The following is a 14361-nucleotide window of genomic DNA, read 5'->3' on the forward strand; positions in this document are numbered from 1 at the left end:
GACCACAGAGCAGGACCTGGTACACAACAGGGGCTAGAGGAGTTTTGGCCCCAGGGCCCCTCCCCACCCGGGCCAAGCCCTCCAGCCTGGATCTGGGCCTCAGTCCCCAGCTCTCCTGTAGACCAGTGTTCTCCTTCCTGCTCCGCACCTCCTTTGTCTCCCTGGCTCCCTGGTGCCTCCTCTAGCCCGTCTCCTAGTTCTGCAGGGGCTGCTGGGCAGAACTCATTCCCGTGGAAGCTGGAGCAGTGCCCCTTACAGGCTTCTCCCACTGCTGGGAACCCCAGACCAGGCCTGGCGAGAAGGGTCCTGCTGAGGGACTGCTTGGAAACCCTGTGGCTCTGGTGTGACAATATTGACACAATATTGTGTTGCTTCAGTTCACTTTCTAGATGAGTTACCTGAGGCCCAGACAGGGGAAAGGATGTCACCAAGGTCACACCGCTAACCATGGCAGAAACAGAAGTCAGGCTCAGGTGGGCCTTCCATGCTGTCCTCCTAATCTCCCCTGGGAAACCTCCTTCCTCTCTCAGCCTGCATGTCCCTGGCCTGTCCCAGTCTCTGTTGTTCTCCCTGACTCCTGGAGCCCCTATGGGCCCTCAATCCTGCACTGATGGCAGGGAGTGAGGCAGAGTGCTGTGGCCATGTGCTGTGTGAGCGTGAGACACTCTCCATCCCTCTCTGGGCCAGGTGGACTGCCCAGCTCCCCAGCCCTGAGCTTCTCCCTGGTTCCAGGCCTTATCCCCTCCCCCATCAGGGTATCAGGAGTAAAATACTGGGCTGGACCTGGCACCCTAATGAAAGTGGATGACTGTTCACCGTTAGTCTAAGTGGGGAGGCACAGGCTTGGTCTCCCAGCCAAAAGCCGACTGGAAGGGAAGGCTTTTCCCCCCACCCCACGCTGACAAAGAAAGGGAAGGGATAGCCCCGTAATTAATAACCTCATTAACGAGCAGTATTCGGGCAGGGTCCCAAGATGCACATAGTCGAGGCCGATGGATTTGGACTAATTTGAGCTTCAGCAGCAGCAGCCCCTCCCCAGCACCAGGGGATCTCTGAGGATCCCTTGTGATGAGTGGGCTGCTTTTGTCCCTGTGTGCATGGGATGGGCGGGTGGGGGTGCGGATGACGCTCCTGGGGGCCCCATGCTCCTCACACTAGGAGTCCCTTAAGCTGAATCACAAATCTGTTGACGATGAGCCTGTCCCTTCGAGTCCTGCATGTCCATTTACCTGCTTGTGAAGTGGTGGGTGGCTAACTGGGGAGCCTTATTCCACGTGAGTTGGCTGAGCCGGCATGCTCCCCTCTCCCCAGGCCTCGGTGCACCCCCCACCCCACCCCCGTGGTTTGTGTAGTGCCAGGCCAGTGCTGACTGGTCTCCACGCCGCCAGGCACTCTGACCTCAATGGTTTGGAGTGGCTTGGCCCACTTGGCCTCTCGATAGTGAATGACCTTGGCTAGACTTGCCCCCTCTTCTTGGGAGGCTGTGATCCCATCAAGGTTGGGGGCCCTACCCTGGGCCTTGAGCCCCGAAAGATGTTGAGGCCCAAGAGTCCTCTCTCCTGAGCGGACAAGCAGGAAGGATGCTCTGATCCTGGGAGGCCCTGCCTTTCCTGAGGAGTCTCCCCTATGTCAGGGTCCTTTAGGTAGTGCAGGGGGTGCAGCTCACCTAGAGGCCCCAGTCCAAAGAGGAGACACAGGCACTCCATGCTTAATGAGCTGCAGGTCTGAGGAAGTGGATTGGACGGAGGGGAGAGCAGCCCTGCTGCCCAGGTGGATCTGTGTGCAGATGAGTGTGTGGAGCAGTCATCCCTTTTGTGACGCAGCGGTTTCCACCTGCTTCTGTTTGGGGTCCTGGGAGGTGGACAAGTGGTGAGCTTTATCTCCATTTTCCAGATAAGAAAACTGAGGCCCTAGAGGGCACATCTGGTCCAAGGTCATAGAAGAGCCAGGGCTGAATCTGGGCCCTCAGTCTAGGTAGAAAGGGATATCTGCTGAGTAGTCAGGGAGGACTCCCCGGGGGAGGTGGCTCTGGATATACCACCATCCTGGGGTGCAGCCTTGAGCATCCTGCTGTTTGCAGCAGGACTGTGGCCTAGGGGAGGGGCTGGCCATGTCCCAAGCCATTCTTTAGCAGAGGCCACAACTGCTCTCTGAGCTTTGGGTGGCCTCACCAGGTTGGAATGTGGAGTGGCCCTCTTGCCCACCCACCAGTAATCTTCCCCGGGATGGGGTGAGCCTAATACCCAAGCCCTCTAGACCAGCTCTTTTGGGCTCTCTTCATGTCTACGTCTCTCTGTCTTTCTCTCACCCCACTCCTGCCCTATCTTTCTTTCCCCTTCAGAAGACTGCGAAGGCACCAAGATAGGAGTGGCAGGCCAGCCGAAATATAATCAGAATAATTAAATAGCGCTTTAAATCGTCGCCTCCCCCAGAGTGGAGAAAATAATTGGCCAGTCTGTCACGAGGGAAGCCGGAGATCCGTAGACCCCCACCATTGCCAAGTTTGGTTCATAGTACCCTTGGCAGCAAGTGACCTCCCGTGTGCCTGCCAACCCACACCCTCACCTGCCCTAGCCTAGCCCTGCCCTGCCCTCCACTCCTCCCACCTCACCTGTTGTTCTACCCTCAGCAGCGCCGCCTCCACAATGACTGCCTTGCTTGAGCTGAGGGGAGGGCTGCAGACTGCTCTTAGGCCCCCAGTGGAATGGGGTTTATCCAGGCAGTCTGCCTGGTGGAGGCAGCCTGTAGCAGGGCTTTGATGACCGTGAGGAGGCCTGCAGAGGTAGTTGGGGGTCCAGAGATCCTCGCCCCTCCTGGGCCTTAGCCTCTCCTGGGCCTTCCGCTGTCTGCTCTTCCTTCTCACCCCTCTGCAGGGTCCAGCCGCCCACACCTACCCATGCCCTCTGAGGGTGAACCTGCAGTGTCACCTGTCTCTGGTTTTTTGATTTGTTTAATTATAGATGAGTTTTCTGCATAATTTATTCCAAAAGCCTGGATTATACTGTACAATTAAATCACATTCTGATCAACAACTTCATGTATAAAATTAACAACTGGCAACAGTTTAAACTATGCTGTTGCATCTGCACACAGGCTCTTTTCCTCTTCCCCTCTTCCCTCTGCGCTCCTCCCCCCTCCCCCTCCCCTCCCCTCCCCTCCTCTCCTCTCCTGTCTTCCCTGCCTCCCCTCCCCCTCTGGGGGAGCCTGTGCAGCTGGCCTCAGAGCTGGAGGCCCTCACACCAGTGCTCTGTAGTTTGACCTGGGGCCTCCCCAGCCTTCTAGCTGGGGTCTTGATGGTTCTGTCTGCTAAAGGGGGTCCTCAGCCCCAGCTCCTCACCCCACACATGGACGATTTTGCTCTGTTGCCTGATGACGACACCTCCTCTTCCCTCACATACTCCTCTGGGTTCTGGAACGTGCGCTGGAGACTTAAGACGCGGAGTCCCACAGCACCTGGTATCATCTTCTTCCTGCCGGGCTGCCCTCAACCCTCTAGCCCTGGGACCCACACGGCTTGGCCTGTGCTTGCTCCCGGCCCCTCTCAGCCTGGGGAGCTGGGGGTTACAGGGAGCCATTCGGGAAACCCTTTCCACAGCACCCACCCTCCCTCCAAGCCCCCGCCCCCCAGCAGGCACTCAGGGAAGATTTTCTGAGCGCTGAGGGGCAGGGTGTGGGGCTGGATTTGGTGAGCTTCTAGCCCTTAGGGGACTGCCCAGTGATAATACTGCCCACCAAGGTTCCTGTGTGGATTTGGCCCTGAAAGCTGTTCAGCCAGTCATTATCTTCCCTGTTTACAGACCAGAAAGCTGAGGTTCCGAGGTTGCACGGCTGGCCGAGGTAGCCTCTCCCTGAGGCTTCCCAGAGGGTGCATTGTCCTGGGAGGGTGGGGTCATGGAGCTGATGGAGCTAGGAGGACAGGTCTGGCTTCTCTCTGTAGAACATGGCTCTGCACCTATCCTTGCCAGGGGACTCAGTTTTCTTGTTTGTGAAATGGGGGCTCAGTGTCTGGACCCCACTAGGTTTGGGCACATCGGAGGACATGATGGTGTGAGGCTGTCCCCAGTCTGTCGTCATGCCGGCTGCAGTCCCTGGCTGCACGTGCCTCCTCCCAGACACTCTCTCTCCTCACTGTCTTGCTAATTTGGCACTTAGAGGCACTTGGAGATAAGCAGTGTCATCTCAATGAAGTGCATGGAAAATCACAGGGATATGGGGAGCCAGCAGGTGGCTGTGCCCTGTTGGGAGGGTGACCCATGGGCCACACTGTCTGGCCAGGGAGGCAGTGGCAGATCCAGGCACTTGGGCCCAGGTTGAAGGGATGCCAGGCAGGATTTGGTCAGTTTGCCTTTGACCCAGTGGGGCCATGGATCCTGCTGCCTCACCCACCCTTCCAAAGCCCCCATGCCCTTCTGTTGGAGTAATGACTGTGCCTGGCCAGGGTTAGAACCGTCTTGGTGGGTGCTTTTTCCAGCCTCTGGGCAGGAACACTGAAGGTGCGTAGTTGACTCCTGGCCTCCTGGGTCCCCTGTGTCACCCCTTGGAACGAGCACTGGGACACCAGCCAAACCCTGGAACCCACAGCCATGTCTCTGTGCTGATGAAATGAATGATCTGTCATGTTCTTCTAAACTCTTAGACACGTGTTGCCTTCCTAGTTGGGTTTGGTTTAGATGAATAATAAGAATAACTTGTTTTCCCTGGCATCATGATGATGGGCAGTGCAGCTGGGGCCTGGGGTCTAGCCATCAGACCCACTGTACCAGACCAAGGGCTAGAGCCACCCCTAGACCACAGGAGGTGTGCCTGTTCTGATGTATCATGGGTAGGCCAGTCCGTGTGGCCCATAGCAGCGTCTACAGTGGGGAAACTCTGTGTGTGTGTGTGTGTGTGTGTGTGTGTGTGTGAGAGAGAGAGAGAGAGAGAAAGAGAGAGTGTGTGAGCGTGAGGGGGGAGGGAGAGGAGAGAGGGAGAGTGAGTGTGTGTGTGTGTCTTGGGAAGAATTGGACTTTATCCTGAGATTTGTTCTTTAAAAAATTTTTTAGGGTTGAGATAGACTTTTTTGATGAAATGATGGTGATTATAATAATAATAATAGTAATGTGTTGTCTGAGCAAAATAAGAATGTGGCATTCATATCTGTTCTTTCAATTAATTTTCCTTTACTTATTTGTGAAATTCTAGAATCGAAGACCTATAGATACACTAGAAAAGAGTCAATAGCCCGGGGTCGAATCAGCGCTGTGCTGGTAAATGTTTACAGTTCGCTCTCCAGGGGAAAAGACTGAGATTGGTAGCATTTGCTGGTTTCTGTGGTATAAGTATTCCCACTGTGGTCGATTTTAGGTTCTTGAGGTGATGACGCTGAATGCAGAGTTGGAAAGAGGTGCACGTATCAGCTCTCGCTGACTCCAGCACCCTCCTGGGTCAAGTTCTGGGTTCACCACTTCCTGGATGGGTAACCTTGGGCAGGTCACTTTTAAAGCCTCTGAGCCTCAGTTTCCTCATCTGTAAAGTGGAAATGATAAGTGGGGATTTGCTTCTTTGTGAGAATTGAAGCAAGAGAGCAGGTGACATGCTGGCACCACACCTTGTACATAGTGGGAGCCCTTGTACATATTAGTCCCAGGAAAGATTATGATTGGCATTGTGTCCTCTAGACCACTGAGCGGCTGAGGTCAGGGTCAGGGCCAGGGCAGAGCTAATGGTTCCCTTGGAGATCAGCTCCTTGACCTCAGCCATTCATGTGCCACCTGCCTAGCTGGACACAGGACTGTGTGGCAGCCCATCTCAACATTAGCCTCCCACCCCAGGCTCTGCCTCAGGAGCATAAAACAGCCACCTGCCACACTGTCCATCCTCAGCTAGGGCCAAGCCATCAGTGCCTGGTGGACAGGAGTCAGGGGCCAAGCAGGTTGTCCATTCTCTGCTGGACTTTGCCCTCCCCCAGCGAGAAACCTCCTCTGGTGGTTGAGGCCTGATCACCCTTTGTAGCGTGGCCTGCAGCCTGGCCTCCACCCGGGCTCAGGGTTAGCTTTCCCCTGCAGTGGGGAACAGAGGTGGACATCAGGCTGTGGCTCAGCCAGCAACAAGCTGAAGCTAATACCTCTTTCTTTTGATGTTGATTTTTTTTTTTCCATCACGGTCCTGACATTCAGCTTGGCAAATTGCAATTAGTGATCCGCCCGCCTCCTGATCTGAGTTCCCATGCCAACCGACCCGGGCACACACAATGGCAAGGGCCCAGCCCCCAGCCACAGAGATATGGGGCAGGGTAGAGACTCAAGCGCTTCTGACCCAGGGAGCTAGAAGAGTCCTGGCCCGAGTGGCACTAGGGAAGGTAGGGGAGGTAGCAGGCCCAGGGCAGGAGTTGGGGCCAGACTCAATCTCCCAGATCCCATCGCTCCTGGGGTACCCCTCCAGAAGCTGGGGGCTGGCTTCACCGCCACCCTTACCTGGCCTCATGGGGTGTGCTTACCCTGTGGGCATATTTCAATCCTTGTGGTAATTTTCCTATGAGCCTTCCCTGGAAAGGCCTTGTTCTGTGGCTGGTGGGAAGGGGAAGTTGAGATGCCTTTCAGATGCATTAGGGCAGGGGCCTTGCTCACAGCGGAGAGCACTTTTGGGAGTGCGGAGAGTGTCTTTCTGGCTGGCAGCCTCTGGCAAGGGCTGGTGTGATTTTGTTCACTTGACCTGGCACTGCCTAAAGTGGGGTCACAGGTTAGAACCCAGACCAGCCCTCTCCCCAGACACCATCCTTGTTCCTGGGTATGGGCTGAGAATACAGGACCTTGTGGCCACCTGTCCATCCTGTCCCCTCACAAAGATCCCAGTGCAGCGCCCTTGATCCTCCAGTTCTCGTGTGTACTTCTCAGACCCTACAAGGTGACCCCAAATTATCCCCACTTTCTGGAGGCGGATAGCAAGACCCAGATGGGTTAAAACGAGCTCAGGGTGGCATCAGTGCAAGGGAGACCTGCTCAGGCTGGTGGCTCAGGTGAAGGGCTTGTGGGGCTTGCCAGGCCCCCAGAAAGGTGCGAGATGGTGTGAACTGGACGGGTGGGTATACGGGTCGTGAAGGGCATCTAGTGATGAGCCTCTGTTTACTAGGGTGCTGGAAAGGCGAGGCCATCTGAGCAGGAAGCTCTCCACATGCCCCGTTTAGATGAGGCCCAGAGGGGCAGGGATCTGCCCCAGGTTACATAGTGACTTGGTGGCGGCAGCAGCTCTCATGTTCCCTCCCCTTGCCCAGGTGCCACCTAGCCTTGGGGGCAGAAGGCTCTGAGATGCGGCAGACACCAGACTCACTCACGTCCCCTCCTCCCTGGTATCCTGAGTCCCCAGGTTCAGAGCAGCAGCATCAAGGGCTGGCTCTTCACCGTGAGAAATAGTCTCGCTGCAGGCTTCCTGGAGCCGCTGGACCCCCTCCGTGCATTGAAACTATAACCGGCTCCCCTCCCTAGCTGTCCGACAGTACGTGAGGAGAGCCTGGGCCATCGGGTCCAGACCTCAAAGGCAATTGGCAGCACGGTCTCGTTGCCAGCCTCTGTTTCTCCTCTGGTGAAAATCGGGTTCTGAAGGGGCGGCTGCTGAGGGTCACTCCTGGGTGGCTGGGGCGGGGCCGTTCCAGCCCCAGGCGGGCCCTCCTGACACTTCTCGCGTCTCTGCACACAGGATGCAGCACTGGGCCCGGCGCCTGGAGCAGGAGATGGATGGCGTGATGCGGATCTTTGGGGGTGTCCAGCAGCTCCGTGAGGTAAGCCTTGTGCCGCTGGCTTTCCCTTTGGTGACCCTCTTCCAAGTGAGTAAGGGGCAGGGGCTTCAGAGGTAAGGAGTGAGGAAAGCTTGGCACAGTTGAGGACCGGCGTGGTGGGACACTGTGGACCCATGGGGCAGGTGGGGAAACAGCTGGAGATACAGCAGCTCCTTCAGGTCTCGGCCTGACCTTCCCCAGGTCACTGTGTTGAAGTGGTACCTAGTCGGCTCTGATGGGTAGGTGTCGGGCTTTTCAGGACGGTGAGGTCTGTGTTTGAGGCAGCATATGGGGTGGGAGTCTACGCCCCGGAGGGTCCAGTGGATGTAGTTGTGCACGGAAGCCGGAGGGACTGTCCTTGCAATGAGTGGGGTGGCCAGGCCGAACAGCCTCAGAGAGCGGTGCCGCCTGCTCAAGGTGCTGCAGCACAAGACAGGTTGCAAGCATGGGCTTGGCGAGATGAGGGATCAAGGGGCGGGAGGGGTGATTGATTAGGCGCGAGCAACCACATTCATCCTGGCAGATTATGTTAATGTTTGAAATAGTGATGTGAAGAGCAGGCCATCCGTCACCCCCAGAAGGCTGCAAAATGTGTCGCTGTCAGGCCACGGGCTCCTGAGCTGTTGCTCTTTATGTGGAGACACAGAGGCTCAGAGAGCTGAGCCCTTGCAGTGGTTGGGGTGGGGCTCCCAGGTACGTGTTGGACTTTGAGGAGCTCCTGCTGGCAGCTTGGGCCAGGAAGTATGACCAGAACTGAAGAGGGGATTAATGGGGATCTCCTGCCGATGGCTGGCTTGGGAACAGCAGAGTAAGTGGAGTTATCATTGGGGGTTCAGGCCCTGGGCTCGGCAGTTAGATACTCCACTGTGTTCCTGGGTCCCTCTCGGTCAGGGCCAGGTCAGCAGAGGTACGTCTGTGGGGCTGCTGTGGGGTGTTGTTCTCAGGTCTTTTCCCACGCTTGGCTTGTAGCAGGTACCCAGGAAATGGGGGTGGCAGTGAGTGTGCTGACATTGGCTGTGAATGCAGGACCTCTGGCACAGGGTGGGGCTGGTCAGGGGTGGCTAACAAGATGGTGACATAGTTGGGAGGGGGCGTCTGGGTCTGGAGGTGGCCAGGTGTCCTTCCTCCCAACCCCAGTGGCCCAGCCTCTCTGAACCTCCCTTCCCTGGTTACTGGGCTTGAATTGCAGTAACCCCCATCCTACTCTCTTCCTGTGAACTCTCAATGACTCAGCCGCACTCAGAGGCCGGCAGAGCTTTCCAGAGAAGGCACTGTAGGAAAAGCTGTTCCGGAACAGAAGTCAATTTATGATCAGGAATAGCATCCAGCATTTACTAGGTTCTAAGTGGGCACTGCCAAGTGCAGCTGTGCAGGTTAATGAAGAAACGAGAGTTCCCTGGAATGTGGTCAGGTTCCTTTCCAAGCTTCATATCAGGACATAAGATGCACCCCACATAAGGAGTTAACCATGCACTTCCAGTCAAGAATCTTCTGTACTTTCAATCCTCAGCTCGAGGATATTGTTTATTTTATAGTCATGGGCAACTCAGATCCTAAAAGTTTGCCAATGGGAAAATAATGTACACATTTCATGCCTGAGACTTGAGTCTGTCTGAACCATTGAGCTTCCTGGATGGTGCGGACCAGAGATGGAATCCAGCTCAAGGTACCCACTGTATGCTCCTGGGCAAGTCCTAGACCCTCTCTGATCCTCATTCTTTTTTTTTTTTTATAAATTTATTTTTATTTACTTATTTAATTTATTTATTGGCTGTGTTGGGTCTTCATTGCTGCACACGGGCCCTCCCCAGTTGTTGCGAGCAGGGGCCACTCTTCGTTGTGGTGCGCAGGCTCCTCACTGTAGTGGCCTCTCCTGCTGCGAAGCACGGGCCCCAGGCATGTGGGCTTCAATAGTTGTGGCATATGGGCTCAGTAGTTGTGGCTCACGGGCTCTAGAGCACAGACTCAATAGTTGTGGCTCACGGGCCTAGCTGCTCCGCGGCATGTGGAATCCTCCCAGAGCAGGGCTCGAACCCGTGTCCCTCGCACTGGCAGGCGGATTGTTCACCACTGCGCCACCTAGGAAGCCCCTCATTCTTGGTCCATGGCATGGCGGGGAGGTCTGGCTGGAGGATGAGGTGGTGAGAATGGCAGGGGACGGGCTGACACAGATACACGTCTTTGCTAGAAATCAAGCTTGAAATTCCCTCATTGATCATTTTCATTCCCAGGATATGTTGTTCCCTTCCTTTCTGATGGGAGTTGAGTGATTCCAGACACTTTCATCAATGAGCACAGCTTTCCCCGCCCCCACCTTCCCAGTGGTTACCAAAGTCACACAGCCGGGTGTGGCAGAACTGGGGCTTGAACGCAGGGCTCCTGACTCCTGTTCCAGGGTGCTGCTTCTTCTCTAGCTTGGCCTCCCTTCTTGGGGTGGGCAGGATGAGCCTGGGAAAGACGGGAGCTGGGCCAGGCTTGGTGTGGCTGTGGCCAGGCAGAGAAGTGCTGACCCGGCGTTCCAGACTCCTTCTGGCATCCCTCTGCCTGTCGATGGCTGCCAGCTCTCCAGTGGCTCTCTGTCCTGCTCCAGTTTTTTCTCACCTGCTTCCTCAGCCTCTTATTTCCTGCTGACAGCTCTGGGGCTGCTTCTTGGCACAGGACACTCTTGTGAGGTGGATGCAGGGGAGCAGGTGAAGAGTTCTAGAGGAAAAGGACAACCCTGTGAGAGCAGAAGGGAGCCAACTGCTCCCCCCAACCCACCCACAACCTTGACTAGCCCAGCACGGTTCTCCTTCAAGGGCATATGAGGGGCCTGTGTGCCCAGCCCGTGCCCGGCTCTGAGGCTCAGGAGAATGTTTGCATCAAAGCTCTGACCCACCTGCGATGCTCCGTGGACCGTGGTGTCACCGCTGCCAAGCTTGTGGCCTCAGTCCCCACTGGGGCCGCCCCTCCCCATGCCTCCCTGAGCTGCCCCCAGACACCTTGCCGCGGGGGTGATCCTTGGCTTTCTGCCCCAATATGGCTGCCCTGCCCACCAGCCCCAGGCCTGGAGGCAGCCCCACCCTCAGAAGCTGGGTGCCACAGAGCTGGCAGCCCCAAGAGTTCAAAAAACACAGACAGCGGCACTTAGGAGCATTTTCCTAGTCTCGGCACTTTCCTCCTCCCGACCTCACCACAGCCCCATGGGGGCACGGCTGGGTGCAGACGGTGGCCCATTTTACAGGTTGGACACCATGGCACACCTTGGTGGCGTGGGGGCTGTCTGCAAAGACCCTGGTACATTTCCTAATCTAACCCCAGGGCCAGCACATAGTAGGAGCTCCCACTATGGCCTGGTGCTCCTGAGCCACGCCCCACTGGGTAAACCCAGCACCCCTCCCCGCCCCAGCCCTGGCTGACTCCTCCCATGACCAGGCCACAGAAGTGTGGACCCTACTGCAGTCTGCCCCCTCCAGGCCCCCTGAGCGAGGTCTCCTGAGCCCCTTCTCTACCCTCCCCCATCAGCACCATATTGTCATCCTTGGGGGGGATAGCAGAGAGCATATGCTTGGGCTCTGAGCTCATTTACATAATGAGGCTGATCAGGATGAATAATTCATCAGGTGCCTGGGGGTGCACGGGGGACCATGTGGAGACAGCCTGTCTCCCCACTCTGAAGCCCAGGTCACTCTGATGGGTGCAGCCAGGGACCTATCCCCTTCTGACTGGGTGTCCAGGGTAGAAAGGGAACAACCTAGGGACCTTGTGGGAAAGCAGATCAGCACAGATTATAGTCAGGCACAAGGAGGAAGCAGTGGCTCAGCAGGTGCCCCAGCGCTGGGATGGATTCCTGACTTGGGGGAGACCCCTTCCGTGGAGGGTCTCTACAGAAGGAAGTGAGAGGATCCTCTGTGTGGGGTGGGGGTCAGGGGTGAGGAAAGGCTACCTGGCTGGAGCTGGTATGGGAGCACAGACCTGGGATAGCCATGCCATGTCTGTGGACTACAGGCCATCCTCTGGGAAAACTCAACCCAAGTCTGGGCCTGTGGGAGCCTTTCTCAGGCCACATCAGCCCCCAGGTGTCTGGTCAGGGCAGAAATGGCTTACAGCCCTGCCCATGTCCCTGGCTGCTTCGGCCCCCGTGATGGCCTCCGCCCGGCCGTATGCTGCTAGCGGCTCATGGGGAAAGCAAGGTGTGGCTGACTGTCTTTACCCGCCAGTCCCATCCTGGAGCCCTGACTTGCCAGCCCTGGGTGGTGGGGGGTTTGGTGAGAATCATCAAGGCAGAGGCGTAGGCCTTGCTGCTTCCCCTCCCCTGGACTGCTGAGCTGCACCCACAGAGAGCAAGACCCCAGGTGTCCTGCGACCCTCCCCATGGCTGTGCTTCTCTAGACAGTCGTGGTGAATCAGACAAAGGGTGTTCATGTGTCCCCACTTCTGTGGGTAGCCAGAAGTGGAATTTCTGAACCAGCGACAGCGCCATAGTCCCATCTTGTCTGCCCCTGGCCATCCCCGCACCGTGTCTGCTCAGTGCTCCCTGGGAATGTGTAATTAATATTTGCAGAGTGCCACATCTGGAGGTGGCTCGAGGCAAGGAGCAAAGTCTGGCCACATTGAGGACCCCTTTCCTGAGGGGCTCAGGAAGGCCAGAACAGGGCCCTCTGCAGGTGCCCTTCACACAGGCTTCTCCCTGTTCCTCCGCCCCCACCTGCCGCTGGTACCGCCAATTCCTGAAACCCATGCACCCTCACACACTGGCTCAGGGGGTGCTGGCCAAGGCTGTGTTTGGCCCCCATTTGGGGTAGGGGGTCCTCTCTGGGCATCTCAGGTGGGATCAGCAATTCCAGGAGTGCCAGGGAAGCTCAGAACCCTGGAGGGGCTGCAGCAGAAGAGGGTGAGGGACACTGGGGTGGGGAAGCTGCCAGGGAACAGAAGCAGCCCTGAGAGGGCCGGAAAGGGGGAACTCAAGTGGTTGTGACCCTCAGACCTACAGTTGGTCCTTCTATGAAAGCACTGTGGTTCACATGTGCCCCAAGAGGCAGGCCCTCAGCTCCTTGGCCAGGTGGAACCGCACTCAGGCAGGACATGCGCGGCTGTCCCAGCTGAGGTGCTCAGTCAGGAGAGCGGTGGTGAGGGAGCCCCACCCAGGCGCATCACACCCCCTCCCCAGGGTTACCAGAGGCCTCGGCAGCATCCTCCTAGGGGCTCTGCGCTTGCTCCCTGTGCAGCCCCGCCCCTCCTCCAGCCACCTCCCACTGCGGCCCCGCGGTGCCCTCCTCTCTCCTGGTGTAGATGATCAGGATGTGGGGTGCAGGAGGGTGGGGGTGGGGGGGGGGCGCGGGTGTGAAACATGCCGCTGGGTAGGGATTGCTGCCGCTCGCCTCTCTAAAAACCCACATATATTATTCTTTAATGGAAAGTTAATTGTCTTATTATTCCCTCCATATGGTCCTCTTTCTCGGCACCCAGCGGGGATGCATGGGACTGAGGCGGGGCTCCTGGGAGGGCGTCTGAAATGTGGAGAGGCTTCCACTTGAGCATAATTGGATATACCGAGGCAGCTCCATGGGAGTCTGGCCAAAGCCCTTCCTGGACCCCCTCTTTGTCCCCCTAGCCCAGCCTGCTCCCCACCTCTTTCCTGCCCACGTCCTGCCCTGGGGGTGGCCTCTGGTGGCACCACCTCCCCCCTGTAAGGTGTGGGGATGCTCTCTCCTGAGCACCCTGTGGGGAGATACAGGGTTGGAGCAGGGTGATTTTTGCCCTTCTGCTTGCCCCCTCCCCACGCACTCCCTTGTTGCCTGAAGGAGAAAATTCCATTTTTGAGAAGCTTTTCAAAAGCCAATTCATCTGTGTCAGGAGCTCCTGCCTGACAGCCAGCTCACTGGCTTGACTCTCCTGCACCCCTTCTGTATGCCCCCCACCAGAGAGGGGCCATGGGGAGGTCAGTGTTGGGGGAGGGCTGCCCCAAGACACCCGGCCCGGGGCCCTGGCTCGTACTGGCCATGCCATCCGTGGGCCCCACCTGCCTGGAGCCACCACCACGCTGATGGCTTCTCTGGGGCTGCACAGTTTCTGTGCTCTTCTCAGCCTCTACCCCTCCCAGACCTCTCCTTCTCCTCCCCGGACTATGAGGGTGTTAGGTCAGAACAGTCTCACAGCAGGTAGAGGATGCAGTGACAGTAAAGTCCCCACAGGGGCATGCATGCATGGTCACATCTCTGGCCAATTCAGAACCCCTTGTTCCTGGAGTCTTGCAGGGGATGACAGGGGCAGGGAGTCCTGCTCGCAGCTTCAGGGTTCTGGGACGGTCTCAGCAAGGAGCTGCTGCCCAGGTTCCAGTGGCGGTTGTGGGCATGGAGGGGACAGGTCTATGGGAGAGGCATCTTTGGGTGGGATCAGCAGACCTGCATCTAGTGATACAGACACCAGAGAAGGGCCACCAACTTCCACCTGTGCCAAGAGGTCACCGTGGGGCCACATCCAAGGTCAGCTCCTAGAGGATAGAGAACAGCTCAGGGCAGGAGAGAAGAGCTGTGTCTTCTGAAGTGCTACAGCTGGTAAGTGGCAGAACTGGAATTTGAACCTGGAGCCTGTGCCATGGGCAACACATTGCCATGGGCAATACTGAATGG

The 14361-nt window shown here is 57.1% G+C and overlaps 1 protein-coding gene across 4 annotated transcripts in view; it reads left to right on the top strand.

Moving 5' to 3' along the window:
- Positions 1–14361, top strand: part of CACNA2D2 (calcium voltage-gated channel auxiliary subunit alpha2delta 2) — a 136274-nt gene that overhangs the window by 17823 nt on the left and 104090 nt on the right. For all 4 annotated transcript variants that reach the window (XM_057706118.1, XM_057706117.1, XM_057706115.1 and 1 more), the window contains exon 2: positions 7672–7753. In XM_057706118.1, the coding sequence (XP_057562101.1) occupies positions 7672–7753 (82 nt within the window). The remainder of the gene's footprint in view (positions 1–7671; positions 7754–14361) is intronic.

This window comes from Hippopotamus amphibius, chromosome 13, assembly GCF_030028045.1.
Source record: "Hippopotamus amphibius kiboko isolate mHipAmp2 chromosome 13, mHipAmp2.hap2, whole genome shotgun sequence".
In the NCBI taxonomy this organism is placed as follows: Eukaryota; Metazoa; Chordata; class Mammalia; order Artiodactyla; family Hippopotamidae; genus Hippopotamus; species Hippopotamus amphibius.